The following is a 17,521-nucleotide window of genomic DNA, read 5'->3' on the forward strand; positions in this document are numbered from 1 at the left end:
TGCTTTGTTTACTCCACAAAGAACCGCCTGTTTTCTTCTTGCGTTCTTTTTTTGTCCTGGCTGGTTCTGGTCGGAGCCGCCTCGTCTGGATCGCTTCACTTTGTCATGATAATCAAACATGAAACGTTTCAGGCCTCAGGGCTTTTATTTTGTAGAGGTGGAGCTGATGAAACGAACTTCCTGTTGACATGAACCTGAAAGTTGATGATCATTGATTGTGAATCATTTAACAGATCTGATTTTTATTTCATATTCAACTTTAGTGAACTAATAAAGTCTATATTGTACTGAACCTGCTGACACGTCTGATCAGTAATCAATAACTAGACCATCACTGACTATATAAAGACTAGTGACTGTATATAAAGACGATCACTGACTGTATAAAAAGACTAGTGACTATATACAGACGATCACTGACTATATATAAAGACTAGTGACTGTATATAAAGACGATCACTGACTGTATAAAAAGACTAGTGACTATATACAGACGATCACTGACTATATATGAAGACTAGTGACTATATAAAGACGCTCACTGACTGTATATAAAGACCAGTGACTGTATATAAAGATGATCACTGACTATATAAAGATGATCACTGACTATATAAAGACGATCACTGACTATATAAAGACCAGTGACTGTATATAAAGATGACCCTGACTATATAAAGGCGATCACTGACTGTATATAAAGACGATCACTGACTATATAAAGATGATCACTGACTGCATATAAAGACTAGCGACTGTATATAAAGATGATCACTGACTGTATAAAGACGATCACTGACTATATAAAGATGATCACTGACTGTATATAAAGACTAGTGACTGTATATAAGTACGATCACTGACTGTATAAAAAGACTAGTGACTATATACAGACGATCACTGACTATATATTTAGACTAATGACTATATAAAGACGATCACTGACTGTATATAAAGACCAGTGACTGTATATAAAGATGATCACTGACTATATAAAGACGATCACTGACTGTATATAAAGACGATCACTGACTGTATATAAAGATTAGTGACCGTATATAAAGACGATCACTGACTGTATATAAAGACTAGTGACTGTATATAAAGATGATCACTGACTGAGCACAAACAAAGTAAAAGTACATTGTAGTAGTTTTCTCTAGTAGTACTTTGATACTTTAGTCACATGCTGAAACTCTTTGTTAACCTGTAAACACGTGACTCAAACATCTGTCCTGTTTTTAATCACGATTCTATCATCGACCGTTTGAACAAGTGACGGGTCGATCCTCAGGAGACACGGAGACACCGGAAGCGCTCAGCTGTCCACCGTGTGCACGCGCCTCCCTTCATCAATTAGCATGAATCGATTGTCGCTGGCCCCGCCCCCTCGCCGAGCCGTAGCCCCGCCCCCTCACCGAGCCGGAGGAGGCTCGTGAGCTTCGTGACCGAGCGGCGGCTCCGGGCGGATCCTCGCGTCTGTTCGTGACCGCGCGGCGGGACGATGCAGCGTCGCGGTGATGTAACCGGCAGCTCGTCGACATGAGCGACGCGCAGCAAGAAATGTCTCCGGACTTCGTCCTGATGCGGCTCGTGTCCGCGGCCGAGTTCGACGAGCTGCGGGCCGGAGGCGGGTTCGGGCCCGTGAAGACCGGACTCCACGACCGGGCCCCCCGAGGCCCCTCGCCAGGCCTCGGCTCCGCGTCCCCGCACTACAGTTCGCCGCTGCCCGGTAAAGGCGACCTGGCCGGCGGGCTGGTTCTGACCGAGGCGCCGCTGTCTCCTCCGCCGCCCGACGACTTCTCCGTAGCGGCCCAGAGGTTCGTGGACTTCCCGGTGCCGCACGGACGCGGCTCGCAGCTGATGGTGCTTCAGAACCTTCTGAGGACCGGAGACCGGATCCTGGAGCAGCGGCCCCCGGGGCTTCTGCAGGAGGAGGCAGAGAAACAGGGACAGCAGCTGGATCCTGGATCAGGCACCTGTCCCAGGACAACAGCTGGTCCTGGGCCCGTAGGCGGGAAGGGCCAGGTCTCTCACTGCATCACCCCAGTCCTCAGACTGTCCAAAGGGTCTGACGGGTCCCAGACTCCTCAGCAAGGCGTCCCGCCTCTGGACCCTGAGCCCGGGTCAGTCCTGTGCCAGCGACACCGCCTGCTGACGGACAGACTCGCCAAATGGCCCCCGGGCCTGCTGGATCAGGCCTTGCGTCTGGGCCTGCTGGAGCCCAGGAAGAACTGCTTTGCCGGGGGAGAGGACCCGGTCCTGTCTCTGGCCTGGAGGCTGGGTCAGCTGGGTGAGGGTAGGCAGGGCGGGGGAGAGGACACGGGGCTTCCTCCCCCTCAGTGCTCCTGTCACAGTGTCCTGGCCTCGGGGACGGGGGGCCTGGGCCCCGGCGAGGACCCGGGTGATACCAGCGACGCGCTGTTGGTCCTGGAAGGTCTGGGGTCTGAAGAGGTGGGACGGCTGGGTGAGGGGGGGGGCGGGGATGAAGGGGATGCTGAGAAAGGGGAGCGGCTGGGGGGACTTGGTGGTGGGGGGACGTCTGGGGGGACCGGGCCTGTGTTCTCCAGCGGGACTCTGAGCGGTCTGATGCGGCAGGTCCACCGACTGGCGGAGGAGGCGGGGGTGTGTACTGATCAGAACTGCCGCTCGTCGCTGGCTGTCCTGGGTGCTGCAGTGTCCCTCCCCCCCTGCGTAGACCCCTGCCCCCCCATCAGCACTAATACCCCCTGTCTGTACCCCCCTGCAGCCCCCAGCGGACTCCAAGTCTTCCCTGAACCTCTCTCGTACTCGAGCCACCGTCCGCTGCATCAGCACCAGTCCCGCTCCCAGCCCCAGAGCCGTGCCACCACCCCTAAACTGGGCGTGGCCTCAGGGGGAGTGGGGCGGTCCACCTCCCCCTTAGTGGTCCTGGAAGGGGAGGGGGGAAGGACGCCGCGGGGGAAGTCTCGGAAAGGGGGGTCCCTGAAGGTCCGGCTCAGCAAGCTGTTCAGAACCAAGAGCTCCAGTGGGGGGTCGGGGGGGCTGCTGGACAAGAGGCCATCCCTGGCCTCGTCTACTTCGTCTGGGGGGAGTCTGTTGGACGTGTGGGGGTCGACCTGCAGCACCATGGAGCAGGACAGGTGAGGCGGCGGGGCCTCATTTATCAAAATATTGATTTATATCCATGAGGACAGTGAGGTCACTCAGGCTGTGATTTCTAAATGATTTTTTTAAAAGTCTCCATGCATCGCCATGAGAACAGTCTGAACTGATGATGATTAGCTTTTAAGTTTTGATAATTTATAGAGTATTTTGTGTGTTGAGTGAATCAATGCTCCACTGGATGATGATCACGTGACCAACTGTTGATGGATCAAGTAACAAATCAATACGAGTCGATCGTGGATCAGAACAAACTTCACAAGTCCAGGAGAAGTTTGTTTTGTAACTGTTGTCATGGTGATAAGCATGTGTAGAGAGAGACCTCATCTCCATGGCAACATGGTGTCTTCCTGTTCTGATGCTCAGGTGTAACACTGTGATGTCACTGCTCATCTTCTCACCTCACCACAAGCTGATCACTGACTGTATATAAAGACGATCAGTGACTGTATATAATGACGATCACTGACTGTATATAAAGACGATCAGTGACTGTATATAATGACGATCACTGACTGTATATAAAGACGATCAGTGACTGTATATAAAGACGATCACTGACTGAATATAAAGACGATCAGTGACTGTATATAAAGACGATCACTGACTGAATATAAAGACGATCAGAGACTGTATATAAAGACGATCACTGACTGAATATAAAGACGATCAGTGACTGAATATAAAGACGATCACTGACTGTATATAATGACGATCACTGACTGTATATAAAGACGATCAGTGACTGTATATAAAGACGATCACTGACTGAATATAAAGACGATCAGTGACTGTATATAAAGACGATCAGTGACTGTATATAAAGACGATCACTGACTGTATATAATGACGATCACTGACTGTATATAAAGACGATCAGTGACTGTATATAAAGACGATCACTGACTGAATATAAAGACGATCAGTGACTGTATATAAAGACGATCACTGACTGAATATAAAGACGATCAGTGACTGTATGTAAAGACGATCACTGACTGTATATAAAGACGATCAGTGACTGTATATAAAGACGATCACTGACTGTATGTAAAGACGATCACTGACTGAATATAAAGACGATCAGTGACTGAATATAAAGACGATCAGTGACTGTATATAAAGACGATCACTGACTGTATATAAAGACGATCAGTGACTGTATATAAAGACGATCACTGACTGTATATAAAGACGATCACTGACTTTATATAAAGACGATCACTGACTGAATATAAAGACGATCAGTGACTGTATATAAAGACGATCACTGACTGAATATAAAGACGATCAGTGACTGAATATAAAGACGATCAGTGACTGTATATAAAGACGATCACTGACTGTATATAAAGACGATCAGTGACTGTATATAAAGACGATCACTGACTGTATATAAAGACGATCACTGACTTTATATAAAGACGATCAGTGACTGTATATAAAGACGATCACTGACTGTATATAAAGACGATCAGTGACTGTATATAAAGACGATCACTGACTGAATATAAAGACGATCAGTGACTGTATATAAAGACGATCACTGACTTTATATAAAGACGATCAGTGACTGTATATAAAGACGATCACTGACTGTATATAAAGACGATCACTGACTGTATATGAAGATAATCACTGACTGTATATGAAGACAATCACTGACTGTATATAAAGACGATCACTGACTGTATATGAAGACAATCACTGACTATATATAAAGCTGATCACTGACTGTATATAAAGACCATCAGCAACTGTATATAAAGACAATCACTGACTGTATATGATCTAGAAACTGAAATTAAAGGTTTTGATAGTGAGAATGTTTGCTTTTGCTCCTGTCACTCATATTTATCACCATGACAACGTGTGTGTTGAGATGTTATGATTCATATGTAACAGTAACTTACATCTGGGTCATATTCATACTCAGATTGAATCTTTTATGTTCGCGCGTCATGTTAAATATCGCTGCCGCAATGAATTGTGGGTCTGTTTCTCCTTACTCTCACAAAGGAAGCTCCAGTGTGTCATCTGCTTAAGGAGATAGGAAAGGAAGCATTGAAGCTTCTTTCCTAAGCACTTAGAGAATCTGAACATTATCAGGTGCCGAGGAAACACTTCAAGATTTAGGAAACTTCCTCAGCACGTGACAGTTGGACCTCAGTCGGAGTCTGTGGGGCGGAGACAGGGTATTGAGGCCCCGCCCACAAACACGTGATCCAGATGTTTTATCGTCCATCTTTGTTCACTGTCTGAGCCGGTTGATTCATTACGATCTGTCCAGAAGTGATAATGATGATGATGATGATGATGATGATGATGATGAAGCTCAGTTACAGGTGAACTGTCTCCATCAGGCTGCAGGTGTCCAGACCTCAGAGTGCCTTCTCTCCAGTGCCCCTCACTCCTGCTTTCACTGGTAGGTGTGTGTGTGTGTGTGTGTGTGTGTGTGTGTGTGTGTGTGTGTGTGTGTGTGTGTGTGTGTGTGTGTGTGTGTGTGTGTGTGTGTGTGTGTGTGTGTGTGTGTGTGTGTGTGTGTGTGTGTGTGTGTGTGTGTGTGTTGTCCTCTTCTGCTGAACACTAATGTTTCACACTTTTAACATCTCTTCTTCTTCGTATCTGTTCCGACGTGTCCAGGTGAGACAGTGTCTCTGGTGGATGTGGACATTTCTCGCAGGGGGGGGGACTGTCTTCACCCCCCGACTCCCCCACCCCCTCCCAGACGGAGCCTCAGTCTGCTCGGTACTTTACTTCTTCTTCTTCTTCTTCTTCTTTCTCCTCTTCACTTTCTGTTTTCACTTCCTCTGTGTCTGACCCTCTGGTCAGGTGACTCTGGTCAGGTGACTCTGGTCAGGTGACTCTGGTCAAGTGACCCTCTGGTCAGGTGACTCTGGTCAGGTGACTCTGGTCAAGTGACCCTCTGGTCAGGTGACCCTCTGGTCAGGTGACTCTCTGGTCAGGTGACACTCTGGTCAGGTGACACTGGTCAGGTGACTCTGGTCAGGTGACTCTCTGGTCAGGTGACACTGGTCAGGTGACTCTGGTCAAGTGACCCTCTGGTCAGGTGACACTCTGGTCAGGTGACTCTCTGGTCAGGTGACACTGGTCAAGTGACCCTCTGGTCAGGTGACACTCTGGTCAGGTGACTCTCTGGTCAGGTGACACTGGTCAGGTGACTCTGGTCAGGTGACTCTCTGGTCAGGTGACACTGGTCAGGTGACCCTCTGGTCAGGTGACACTGGTCAGGTGACCCTCTGGTCAGGTGACTCTCTGGTCAGGTGACTCTGGTCAGGTGACCCTCTGGTCAGGTGACCCTCTGGTCAGGTGACTCTGGTCAGGTGACCCTCTGGTCAGGTGACTCTCTGGTCAGGTGACTCTGGTCAGGTGACCCTCTGGTCAGGTGACCCTCTGGTCAGGTGACTCTGGTCAGGTGACTCTCTGGTCAGGTGACCCTCTGGTCAGGTGACTCTCTGGTCAGGTGACTCTCTGGGCAGGTGACTCTCTGGTCAGGTGACTCTGGTCAGGTGACTCTCTGGTCAGGTGACCCTCTGGTCAGGTGACCCTCTGGTCAGGTGACCCTCTGGTCAGGTGACTCTCTGGTCAGGTGACTCTGGTCAGGTGACTCTCTGGTCAGGTGACCCTCTGGTCAGGTGACTCTGGTCAGGTGACTCTCTGGTCAGGTGACCCTCTGGTCAGGTGACTCTGGTCAGGTGACTCTGGGCAGGTGACTCTGGTCAGGTGACTCTCTGGTCAGGTGACTCTGGTCAGGTGACCCTCTGGTCAGGTGACTCTGGTCAGGTGACTCTGGTCAGGTGACTCTCTGGTCAGGTGACCCTCTGGTCAGGTGACTCTGGTCAGGTGACTCTCTGGTCAGGTGACTCTGGTCAGGTGACTCTCTGGTCAGGTGACCCTCTGGTCAGGTGACTCTCTGGTCAGGTGACTCTGGTCAGGTGACTCTCTGGGCAGGTGACTGACAGGTTTGTTTCTCTCATTGGTCTCCAGATGATTTCGTCGGGCCTCCTCAGCATCAGGGGCCGTTCACCGTTTGCAATGTGGGGGCTTCGCTGCAGTCTCTTCCCCCCCGACCACTCGTCCTGCCCCCCTCCCTCAGCACCATCCAGCACAGCCTGAGCCTCAACGGTGACACTCACACACACTCAAACACGCATGCACGCACGCACGCACGCACGCACTCACTCACTCACTCACTCACTCACTCACTCACACACTCAGTAAGACAAACAAGTATCATGTGACTGGTCAAACTAACAGATCTTTGTTGTCGGTCAGAGGCCTTCCTGAGAGGTTTACCGAGGCCGGTCCCTCTGCGTCCCGACGGTCTTCCCCATCCGCCCCGACTCACCCCCCGCTGCCCCCTCAGTCGGCCTGACGCCAGCAGCTTCGCCACCAGCCTCAGAGAACTTGAGAAGGTGGGGCCCCTTAGTCCTGTAGTCCAGTCCCCTGTAGTCCAAACCATGTGGTCTAGTCTCTGTAGTCCAGTCTCTGTAGTCTAGTCCCTGTGGTCCAGTCCCTATAGTCTAGTCTCTGTGGTCCAGTCCATGTAGTCTAGTCTCTGTAGTCCAGACCATGCAGTCCAGTCCCTGTAGTCTAGTCTCTGTGGTCCAGTCCATGTAGTCTAGTCTCTGTAGTCCAGACCATGCAGTCTAGTCTCTGTAGTCCAGTCTCTGTAGTCCAGTCTCTGTAGTCCAGTCTCTGTAGTCCAGTCTCTGTAGTCCAGTCCCTGTAGTCCAGTCTCTATAGTCCAGTCTCTGTAGTCCAGTCTCTGTAGTCCAGTCCATGAAGTCCAGTCTCTGTAGTCTAGTCCCTGTGGTCCAGTCCCTGTAGTCTAGTCTCTGTGGTCCAGTCCATGTAGTCTAGTCTCTGTAGTCCAGACCATGCAGTCTAGTCTCTGTAGTCTAGTCTCTGTAGTCCAGTCCCTGTAGTCCAGTCTCTGTTGTCCAGTCCCTGTAGTCCAGTCCCTGTAGTCCAGTCTCTATAGTCCAGTCTCTGTAGTCCAGTCTCTGTAGTCCAGTCCATGTAGTCCAGTCTCTGTGGTCCAGTCTCTATAGTCCAGTCTCTGTAGTCCAGTCTCTTTGGTCCAGTCCCTGTAGTCCAGTCTCTGTAGTCCAGTCTCTTTAGTCTAGTCCCTGTAGTCTAATCCCTGTAGTCCAGTCCCTGTAGTCCGGTCCCTGTAGTCCAGTCTCTGTGGCCCAGTCCCTGTAGTCTAGTCTCTGTAGTCTAGTCTCTGTGGTCCAGTCCCTGTGGTCCAGTCCCTGTAGTCCAGTCCACGTAGTCCAGTCCCTGTAGTCCAGTCCCTGTAGTCCAGTCCATGTAGTCCAGTCTCTGTGGTCAAGTCTCTATAGTCCAGTCCCTGTAGTCCAGTCTCTATAGTCCAGTCCCTGTAGTCCAGTCTCTATAGTCCAGTCCCTGTAGTCTAGTCTCTATAGTCCAGTCCCTGTAGTCCAGTCTCTTTGGTCCAGTCCCTGTAGTCTAGTCCCTGTGGTCCAGTCCCTGTAGTCCAGTCTCTTTGGTCTAGTCCCTGTAGTCTAGTGTCTGTAGTCCAGTCCCTGTAGTGTAGTCTCTGTAGTCCAGTCCCTGAAGTCCAGTCCCTGTATTCCAGACCATGTAGTCCAGTCCCTGTAGTCCAGTCCCTGTATTCCAGACCATGTAGTCCAGTCCCTGTAGTCCAGTCCCTGAAGTCCAGTCCCTGTATTCCAGACCATGTGGTCCAGTCCCTTAGTCCAGTCCCTGTATTCCAGACCATGTAGTCCAGTCCCTGTAGTCCAGTCCCTGTAGTCCAGTCTCTGTAGTCCAGTCCCTGTAGTCCAGTCCCTGTATTCCAGACCATGTAGTCCAGTCCCTGTATTCCAGACCATGTAGTCCAGTCCCTGTAGTCCAGTCTCTGTAGTCCAGTCTCTGTAGTCCAGTCCCTGTAGTCCAGTCCCTGTATTCCAGACCATGTAGTCCAGTCCCTGTATTCCAGACCATGTAGTCCAGTCCCTGTATTCCAGACCATGTAGTCCAGTCCCTGTAGTCCAGTCTCTGTACTCCAGATTGAAGCTCAAAAGAGTTTGACTTGAGCTAAAATTGTGAGATCAGATTTTTAATGATTATAATATAAAACGTAGACTGTGTGTGTGTGTGTGTGTGTGTGTGTGTGTGTGTGTGTGTGTGTGTGTGTGTGTGTGTGTGTGTGTGTGTGTGTGTGTGTGTGTGTGTGTGTGTGTGTGTGTGTGTGTGTGTGTGTGTGTGTGTGTGTTCAGTGTGGCTGGTACTGGGGCCCGATGAACTGGGAGGACGCAGAGATGAAGCTGAAGGGGAAACCAGACGGATCGTTCCTGGTTCGAGACAGTTCAGATCCTCGATACATCCTGAGTCTGAGCTTCAGGTCACAAGGAGTCACACACCACACACGCATGGAGCACTACAGAGGTAACACACACACACACACACACACACACACACACACACACACACACACTGTTACCTGAGTTAACAGACTGTGGCTCTGTGTTGCCTTCAGGAACCTTCAGTCTGTGGTGTCATCCTAAGTTTGAGGATCGTTGTCACTCAGTGGTCGAGTTCATAGAAAGAGCCATCATGCACTCCAAGAACGGAAAGTTCCTCTACTTCCTGCGCTCCAGAGTCCCCGGTAACCAAGCAACCAATCACATCTCACCTGTCTGTCCCCTCACTTGTCTGTCCCCTCACAGCTCAGGTCTCTGTGAATATGTCACAGTTGATCTGGTGACAGAAGAAACAAATCAACTCAACCTTTGTGTGTGTTTGTGTGTGTGTGTGTGTGTGTGTGTGTGTGTGTGTGTGTGTGTGTGTGTGTGTGTGTGTGTGTGTGTGTGTGTGTGTGTGTGTGTGTGTGTGTGTGTGTGTGTGTGTGTGTGTGTGTGTGTGTGTGTGTATCCTCAGGTCTACCCCCCACCCCCGTCCAGCTCCTGTACCCGGTCTCCAGGTTCAGCAGCATTAAATCTCTTCAGCATCTCTGTCGCTTCTGCATCAGACAGCTGGTTCGCATAGACCACATCCAGGAGCTGCCTCTTCCCAAGTGAGACCCTGAACCTCTCACTGAACGTCTTTATATACAGTCAGTGATCGTCTTTATATACAGTCAGTGATCGTCTTTAAATAAAGTCAGTGATCGTCTTTATATACAGTCAGTGATCGTCAGTGATCGTCTTTATATACAGTCAGTGATCGTCTTTATATACAGTCAGTGATCGTCTTAATATACAGTCGGTGATCGTCTTTATATACAGTCACTGAACATCTTTATATACAGTCATTGATCGTCTTTATATACAGTCAGTGATCGTCTTTATATACAGTCATTGATCATCTTTATATACAGACACTGATCGTCTTTATATACAGTCAGTGATCGTCTTTATATACAGTCACTGATCGTCTTTATATACAGTCACTGATCGTCTTTATATACAGTCAGTGATCGTCTTTATATACAGTCAGTGATCGTCTTCATATACAGTCACTGAACGTCTTTATATACAGTCAGTGATCGTCTTTATATACAGTCACTGAACGTCTTTATATACAGTCACTGATCGTCTTTATATACAGTCAGTGATTGTCTTTATATACAGTCGGTGATCGTCTTTATATACAGTCACTGAACGTCTTTATATACAGTCGGTGATCGTCTTTATATACAGTCACTGAACGTCTTTATATACAGTCGGTGATCGTCTTTATATACAGTCAGTGATCGTCTTTATATACAGTCACTGATCGTCTTTATATACAGTCGCTGAACGTCTTTATATACAGTCGGTGATCGTCTTTATATACAGTCACTGATCGTCTTTATATACAGTCGGTGACCGTCTTTATATACAGTCGGTGATCGTCTTTATATACAGTCAGTGATCGTCTTTATATACAGTCACTGATCGTCTTTATATACAGTCACTGAACGTCTTTATATACAGTCGGTGATCGTCTTTATATACAGTCACTGATCGTCTTTATATACAGTCACTGATCGTCTTTATATACAGTCAGTGATCATCAGTGATGGTCTTTATATACAGTCAGTGATCGTCTTTATATAAAGTCAGTGATCGTCTTTATATACAGTCGGTGATCGTCTTTATATACAGTCACTGAACGTCTTTATATACAGTCAGTGATGGTCTTCATATACAGTCAGTGATGGTCTTTATATAGTCAGTGATCGTCTTTATATACAGTCACTGATCGTCTTTATATACAGTCGGTGATCATCTTTATATACAGTTATTGATCGTCTTTATATACAGTCAGTGATCGTCTTTATATACAGTCGGTGATCATCTTTATATACAGTTAGTGAACAGCACTGTCTTGACGTTTACCCAGAATGCCTCTCTCCTCAGGCCTCTCATCTTCTACCTGAGGAAGTTTTATTACTACGACCCAGAGGAGGAGATCAGTCCGACCCTGACGGACGGGGGTCGGGGGCGGAGCCGCCAGCCGGGGGTGGAGTCCCAGACGTAGCACCGGAGCCTGAGCGACGACGTGAGTCTCACGTGTTAAACTTTAAAACTAACTCGCAACTTAAACGTGAGGAAATGATTTCTTGGTCGTGACGACGTCGTGCCCGTCACGGTTCTGTATCAGGGTCCCGTGACCTGGACCATGTTTGAGTCTCTGAACCGTCGTCAGACTCCACAAACCAAAAGAGACAATCATTATTCTGTCAAACGTCTTGAGACTCGGTGCGACCTGAATGCAGCACACAGACGAGACTGTAAAGTCCTGATCCAGTGAAGTAATCGTCTCTTCTCTCAATTCCCTCCAGTTCTTTTCTTTTCTTTGTGTTTTTCTTTGTGTTCTGTCGACGCCCGGTCGGCCCGCTGACGGACCGCCGGACCCCACGGCGGTCAATCGGCTGCCTCCGCTCGGTGCGGGCGAGTTTCAGATGATCCACCCTCCTGCGGGCTCTCTGATTGGCTCATAGGCAACAGATTGGGGAGGGACAGGGGATGTGGAGACTCCGCCTCTCTTCTGATGTCATCACTGGGCAGCTGGACTCAAGAAACGTCACCGTGAGCGATGACGCTATAATCTGTCAAATGCAGAGCCTCAGAGAAACAGATTTCCTGTCGCCGGGCAGAACAGACCAGGAGCCGAACGCTCCGAGACTCTGAGGACGATGACACATCAGAAACAAGCCATTATTATTATTATTATTATTATTATTAATAAAACAGGTGCGGATGTGAAACTGTGTGTCATCTTCTTGCTGAGTTTGATTCTTTGAGACTTAAGTTTGAAGTATTTGGTGTCGTTGTTTCCAAGGTCAGAGGTCAAAGATCTTCCTCACGTTCTCTACCTTCATGTCAAAGTGACATCAGAGCCTCAGAACGACCATGGACGCTGACCGAGAGCCGGCACTCCTCCGACGTCGGGTGAAGAAAAGTGATATTATTATTATTATTATTGTTACTATTATTATAACTATAACTATTGCTGTTATTACTACTATTATTATTACTACTACTATTACTATTATTATTATTATTATTATAACCTCCGGCACTTTGAGTTGGTGATGTTCCAGAGTAACGCAGAGAAAGTTCTGGACCCGTGAACACAAATGTCTGCAGCTCAGAGGGTTCGTACCTGGACGTCAAAATCTAAACTAAAGTTCTGCTGCTCGATCGGACAAGTCCAAGAAAAATAACTGATGAGAAGCAAAGTGATCAGGGGGCGGGGCTTATGACGTGTAGTCTGTCAGTGATGGTCTTTATGAACTGAGATCCAACATCAGAGCAGCTTCACCTGATGATTAAAACTATCATTGTTTCTTCAGTTTGTAGTTTTCTCATCAGAGACGTTTCAATCACAGTTTCATGTCGATTCAATGAGATCATCAATATTCCCAAAAAGAAAAAATCTGTGAAACAACCCTCTGCCAGGCCGCGCCCCCCTGTGGCCAACTAGTGCACTACAGTATAAAACTCCAACAGTAACATCATTACCCTCATGAAGGAGAATTTATAAAACTTTAATGTGTTTGTTGTGATGTGAGGGGCATCACAGGTGGCCGGGGCAGGGGGGGGTGTTGACACAGGGCTGGATCTGGATCTTTTCCCCGCCATCCGGCGCCAAGCCGCAGTCGGCCAGTGGAGTCCCGAAGAACGTGGCCCCCTGCTTCAGACGGCCGATGGTAGAACTGCAATACACGACGTCACACGTCACTCACGTGAACTTGAGCCTGATTGACAGGTGTGTGTGTGTGTGTGCGTGTGCGTGTGCGTGTGTGTGTGTGTGTGTGTGTGTGTGTGTGTGTGTGTGTGTGTGTGTGTGTGTGTGTGTGTGTGTGTGTGTGTGTGTGTGTGTGTGTGTGTGTGTGTTCTGACCTGTAGCTGCTGTAGTCAGGTTCACAGTGTCTCCTCCTGAAGCGTCGGGAGTTTCCTCCACACAAGGGATTACACAGACTCCACGGCTCCCAGCCATCCCAGCTGCCCTTCACTGCCCCACACACACACACACTGTGATTGGGTCGTCAGTGTAACAGACATTGTTCAGAACTGTAGACATTAATTCATATGTCCACATTTTTACAGTTTATAAATCAGGAACCAATAAAAAAGTTCCTTGTGGTTTCTACTGTCGTTCATTTGAAACATCAAGTTATGGAGCCAGTTCATTGATTAGTCAGGTATCTGTGTGTGTGTGTGTGTGTGTGTGTGTGTGTGTGTGTGTGTGTGTGTGTGTGTCACCCACGGTAACAGTTGCTGACGTCGTAGCAGGCCCTCGTGTCCATCAGACTGTCTCCGCTGCAGATGGATCCGTTGTGAGCTTGGTGGAGACACTGGCGCTGGCGGGTCTGTCTCCCGCCCAGCTCCTTACAGCGGATGTCCCGCCCACCAAACGGGTATTTACATGGGTTCCAAGGCGACCACTCAGACCACACGCCGTCCACTTAACAGACAGAAGTTAGAACATGAGACGTTAGAACATGAGACGTTAGAACATGAGACGTTAGAACATGAGACGTTCTCCACGACGACACCTGGGAACACGCTCTGATTGGCCGATTTAAAACCAGACCAGGAAGTTGTCATGTACCTGGACAGTGGACATTAGTTACACAGATGCTGGTTCGACGTCCTTCTCCAGGACACGGGCGGCCGCCATGTTGAGTGACAGGGGAGTCGCAACTCCTTACGGACAACTGAAGCCCCACCCCACACGTGACGGGACAGGAAGTGAATGGAGACCAAGACCCCCAACCTCCATCCACTGGAAGAGAGACAGACGGAAGACGAGTCGTTATCTGTGTTTCACTGCTGCTCCGCGTCCCGGGCGTCACATGACCTGTGGAGGCGTGTCCTGCTGAGGACTTTGCCTCTGCGTTGTCTCTTCCTGGTTCTAGTTACAGACTCTTTGTAGACGTCAAACAGACAGGTAGTCAGACAGACAGGTATTCAGACAGACAGGTGTACCTGGGCAGTGAGGGATGTGGTTGCAGGTCTCTATCTGGTGGTTGTCTCCATTGCAACCTCTGCCGGGCGGGGCAGTTGAGGGGGCGGGGTTAGAACAGGAGCGGTAGCGAGTCCTGATTGGAGTTCGGCCTTGTGGGATACAGGAAGAGGAACACTCTCCCCAGCCGGACCAACCGGACCAAAACCCGTCGACTGGTACAGACAGAACCACAGACAGGACCACAGACAGAACCACAGACAGAACCACAGACTCACGTGACTGAATCACCTGGGTTTTACTTGCTTGTATGCTCTGTGTGTGTGTGTGTGTGTGTGTGTGTGTGTGTGTGTGTGTGTGTGTGTGTGTGTGTGTGTGTGTGTGTGTGTGTGTGACATACCTGGACAGGTACTTTGACAGACGCTGCTCTGAGCGTTTGGTCCATCACAGAATCGGCCGCCATATTTAGGGGTGGGGGTATCACAGGTCCTGGTTGACAGCTGTAGCCCCTCCCCACAGGAGACAGAGCACGGACCTGGTGGAGACCACACGCCCCAGCTGCCATCCACTGCAGAGACAGCCAATCAGAGCACACGTCAGGTTGTCATCAGAGACTGGACCCAACTTCTTCTGTGTTTGGTTCTGGTCTCACCTGCACAGTTGGGCAGCTCACTGCAGTCCTCAACCTGGAGGCCGTCTCCAGGGCAACCGTCGCCGGGAGGTACAGTGTCAGTGGAGGGGGCGGGGCTAGAGCACGAGCGATATCGCTGTTTGGACGGGATGATGACATCATCACGCTGGTCATCGATACACGAACCAGAACACTGAGACCAACCCGACCAACTGGACCAATCACCATGGACTGAGACACAGACAGGTGGGGAGAGAGACAGACAGACAGGTTACCCAGTCAGACAGACAGACAGGTGGAGAGGGAGACAGAGAGACAGACAGATAGGTGGAGATACACAGACAGGTTACCTGGACAGGTGTTGTGTGTGAGACAGCTGTCTGTCTCTTCTGAAGAACCAGTGCAGGACGAGCGACACTCAGCAGAACTGGAGCAGATTCTCTCTCTCTTTCTGACTCCGCCCACTCCACAGGTGACTGAGCAGGATGACCAGGTGCCCCACAAGTACCACCCCTTTGCTACACACACAAAGAATGCGATATTCAAATTGATAATTTGTGCGTGTGCGTGCGTGTGTGTGTGTGTACCTTCGCAGCAGGTGCCGCTGCAGGGTTCTGTCTGCAGTTTGTCCGCAGCATTGGGACACTCTGATTGGCCGATGCCAAAACACGTCCTGCTTCTCTGCCTCACCCCCTCCCCACAGAGAACGTTACACTGTGACCACGGTGACCAGGGAGACCACACAGGAGGACTGCACAAACACAGACACACACACACACACACACACACAGACTCTGAGACTCTTTAGGAAGTGAAGTGACGTTAATCACACACAGGAAGTTTTGATGATGAATGTTGTGTGTGCTTTCACTGACCCACAGGACTGACACAGTCCGCCTGTTGCCTGGTAACCGTACTGAGGGTTCTGACAGCAGTCGTCTTCATCCACCTCACCGAGCTCATCATCACACTGACCTGAGGTCAGGTCAAAATGTGCAAAACACTGGACACACTCTGCACACACTCACACACACACACACACACACACACACACACACACACAAACACACACACACACACACAGTGATGTCATCAGTGTATTTAGTGCTGTATGAAGAGTTTGAACCAGTGAAAAAAAACTGTAAACAGAAGAATGACAGGAAACATGTGTGTGTGTGTGTGTGTGTGTGTGTGTGTGTGTGTGTGTGTGTGTTTTCCAAGATTTCAGCACAGGGGAAAGTTTGTTCATAAGTTACACAACTTCCAAAAAGAAACAGTTAATTTCACTTTGTGAACTAGGGTTAGGTAGTAACCCCCTTAACTGAATTTTCACACAAGCTGAGACACAACAACAACAACACAATGACATCATTGGATTCAGATTCGGACAGACGGACGGAGGACGGACAGACAGACGGACAGAGAGAGACAGACAGACAGACGGACAGAGACAGACAGACAGACGGACAGAGAGACAGACGGAGAGAGACAGACGGACGGACAGACAGACAGACGGAGAGAGACAGACAGACAGACGGACAGAGACAGACGGACAGAGAGACAGACGGAGAGAGACGGACGGACAGACAGACAGACGGAGAGAGACAGACAGACAGAGAGACAGACGGACGGACAGACAGACAGACGGAGAGAGACAGACAGACAGAGAGACAGACGGACAGACAGACAGACAGACGGAGAGAGACAGACAGACGGAGAGAGACAGACGGACAGAGAGACAGACAGACGGAGAGAGACAGACGGACGGACAGACAGACAGAGGGAGAGAGACAGACAGACGGAGAGAGACAGACAGACGGAGAGAGACAGACAGACGGACAGAGACAGACAGACAGAGGGAGAGAGACAGACAGACGGAGAGAGACAGACGGACAGAGAGACAGACAGACGGAGAGAGACAGACGAACGGACAGACAGACAGAGGGAGACAGACAGACGGACAGAGACAGACAGACAGAGGGAGAGAGACAGACAGACGGAGAGAGACAGACAGAAAGACAGAGGGAGAGAGACAGACAGACGGAGAGAGACAGACAGACAGACAGAGGGAGAGAGACAGCAGACAGACAGACAGAGACAGACAGAGGGAGACAGACAGCTCTATTTTCACACTGACCTGAAAACGGCACAGAAACCTGCAGCAGAACCAGAACCTGTAGAACCAGAACCTCCATCCTGCTGCTGCCAAGACCTGAACGCACTGAGAGACTGAACCACCTCGATCCTCCCTCTGCTGACACTGTGTGTGTGTGTGTGTGTGTGTGTGTGTGTTGCATT

General features: G+C 49.4%; 2 protein-coding genes across 3 annotated transcripts; one reads left to right on the top strand and one right to left on the bottom strand.

Annotated features, from left to right (window-relative positions):
- The first annotated feature begins 1,232 nt into the window (after positions 1–1,232).
- Positions 1,233–13,111, top strand: LOC118289196 (suppressor of cytokine signaling 7-like). Its single transcript, XM_047328287.1, has 11 exons — positions 1,233–2,735; positions 2,796–3,122; positions 5,508–5,569; positions 5,788–5,892; positions 7,153–7,290; positions 7,441–7,580; positions 9,414–9,582; positions 9,674–9,802; positions 10,075–10,210; positions 11,538–12,374; positions 12,463–13,111. The coding sequence occupies exons 1-10, from the start codon at positions 1,543–1,545 to the stop codon at positions 11,656–11,658; spliced, it is 2,520 nt and encodes an 839-aa protein (XP_047184243.1). The 5' UTR covers positions 1,233–1,542; the 3' UTR covers positions 11,659–12,374; positions 12,463–13,111.
- Positions 13,112–13,155: 44 nt separating this feature from the next.
- On the bottom strand, positions 13,156–17,520 carry LOC118289100 (properdin). 2 transcript variants are annotated; one of them, XM_035615801.2, is made up of 11 exons: positions 17,361–17,520; positions 16,099–16,237; positions 15,811–15,974; positions 15,574–15,741; positions 15,245–15,454; positions 14,993–15,160; positions 14,616–14,807; positions 14,239–14,412; positions 13,894–14,091; positions 13,527–13,638; positions 13,156–13,339 (listed from the first exon to the last, which is right to left on the bottom strand). In XM_035615801.2, exons 1-11 carry the CDS (start codon positions 17,518–17,520, stop codon positions 13,201–13,203), a joined length of 1,824 nt encoding a protein of 607 aa, XP_035471694.2. In that variant the 3' UTR covers positions 13,156–13,200. The 2 variants fall into 2 exon arrangements, with proteins under 2 accessions (XP_035471694.2, XP_035471695.2); XM_035615802.2 differs by lacking the exon at positions 13,156–13,339 and having other exon boundaries at positions 13,527–13,658.
- Position 17,521: the final 1 nt, after the last annotated feature.

Source organism: Scophthalmus maximus, chromosome 17 (assembly GCF_022379125.1).
Source record: "Scophthalmus maximus strain ysfricsl-2021 chromosome 17, ASM2237912v1, whole genome shotgun sequence".
NCBI classification, from domain to species: Eukaryota; Metazoa; Chordata; class Actinopteri; order Pleuronectiformes; family Scophthalmidae; genus Scophthalmus; species Scophthalmus maximus.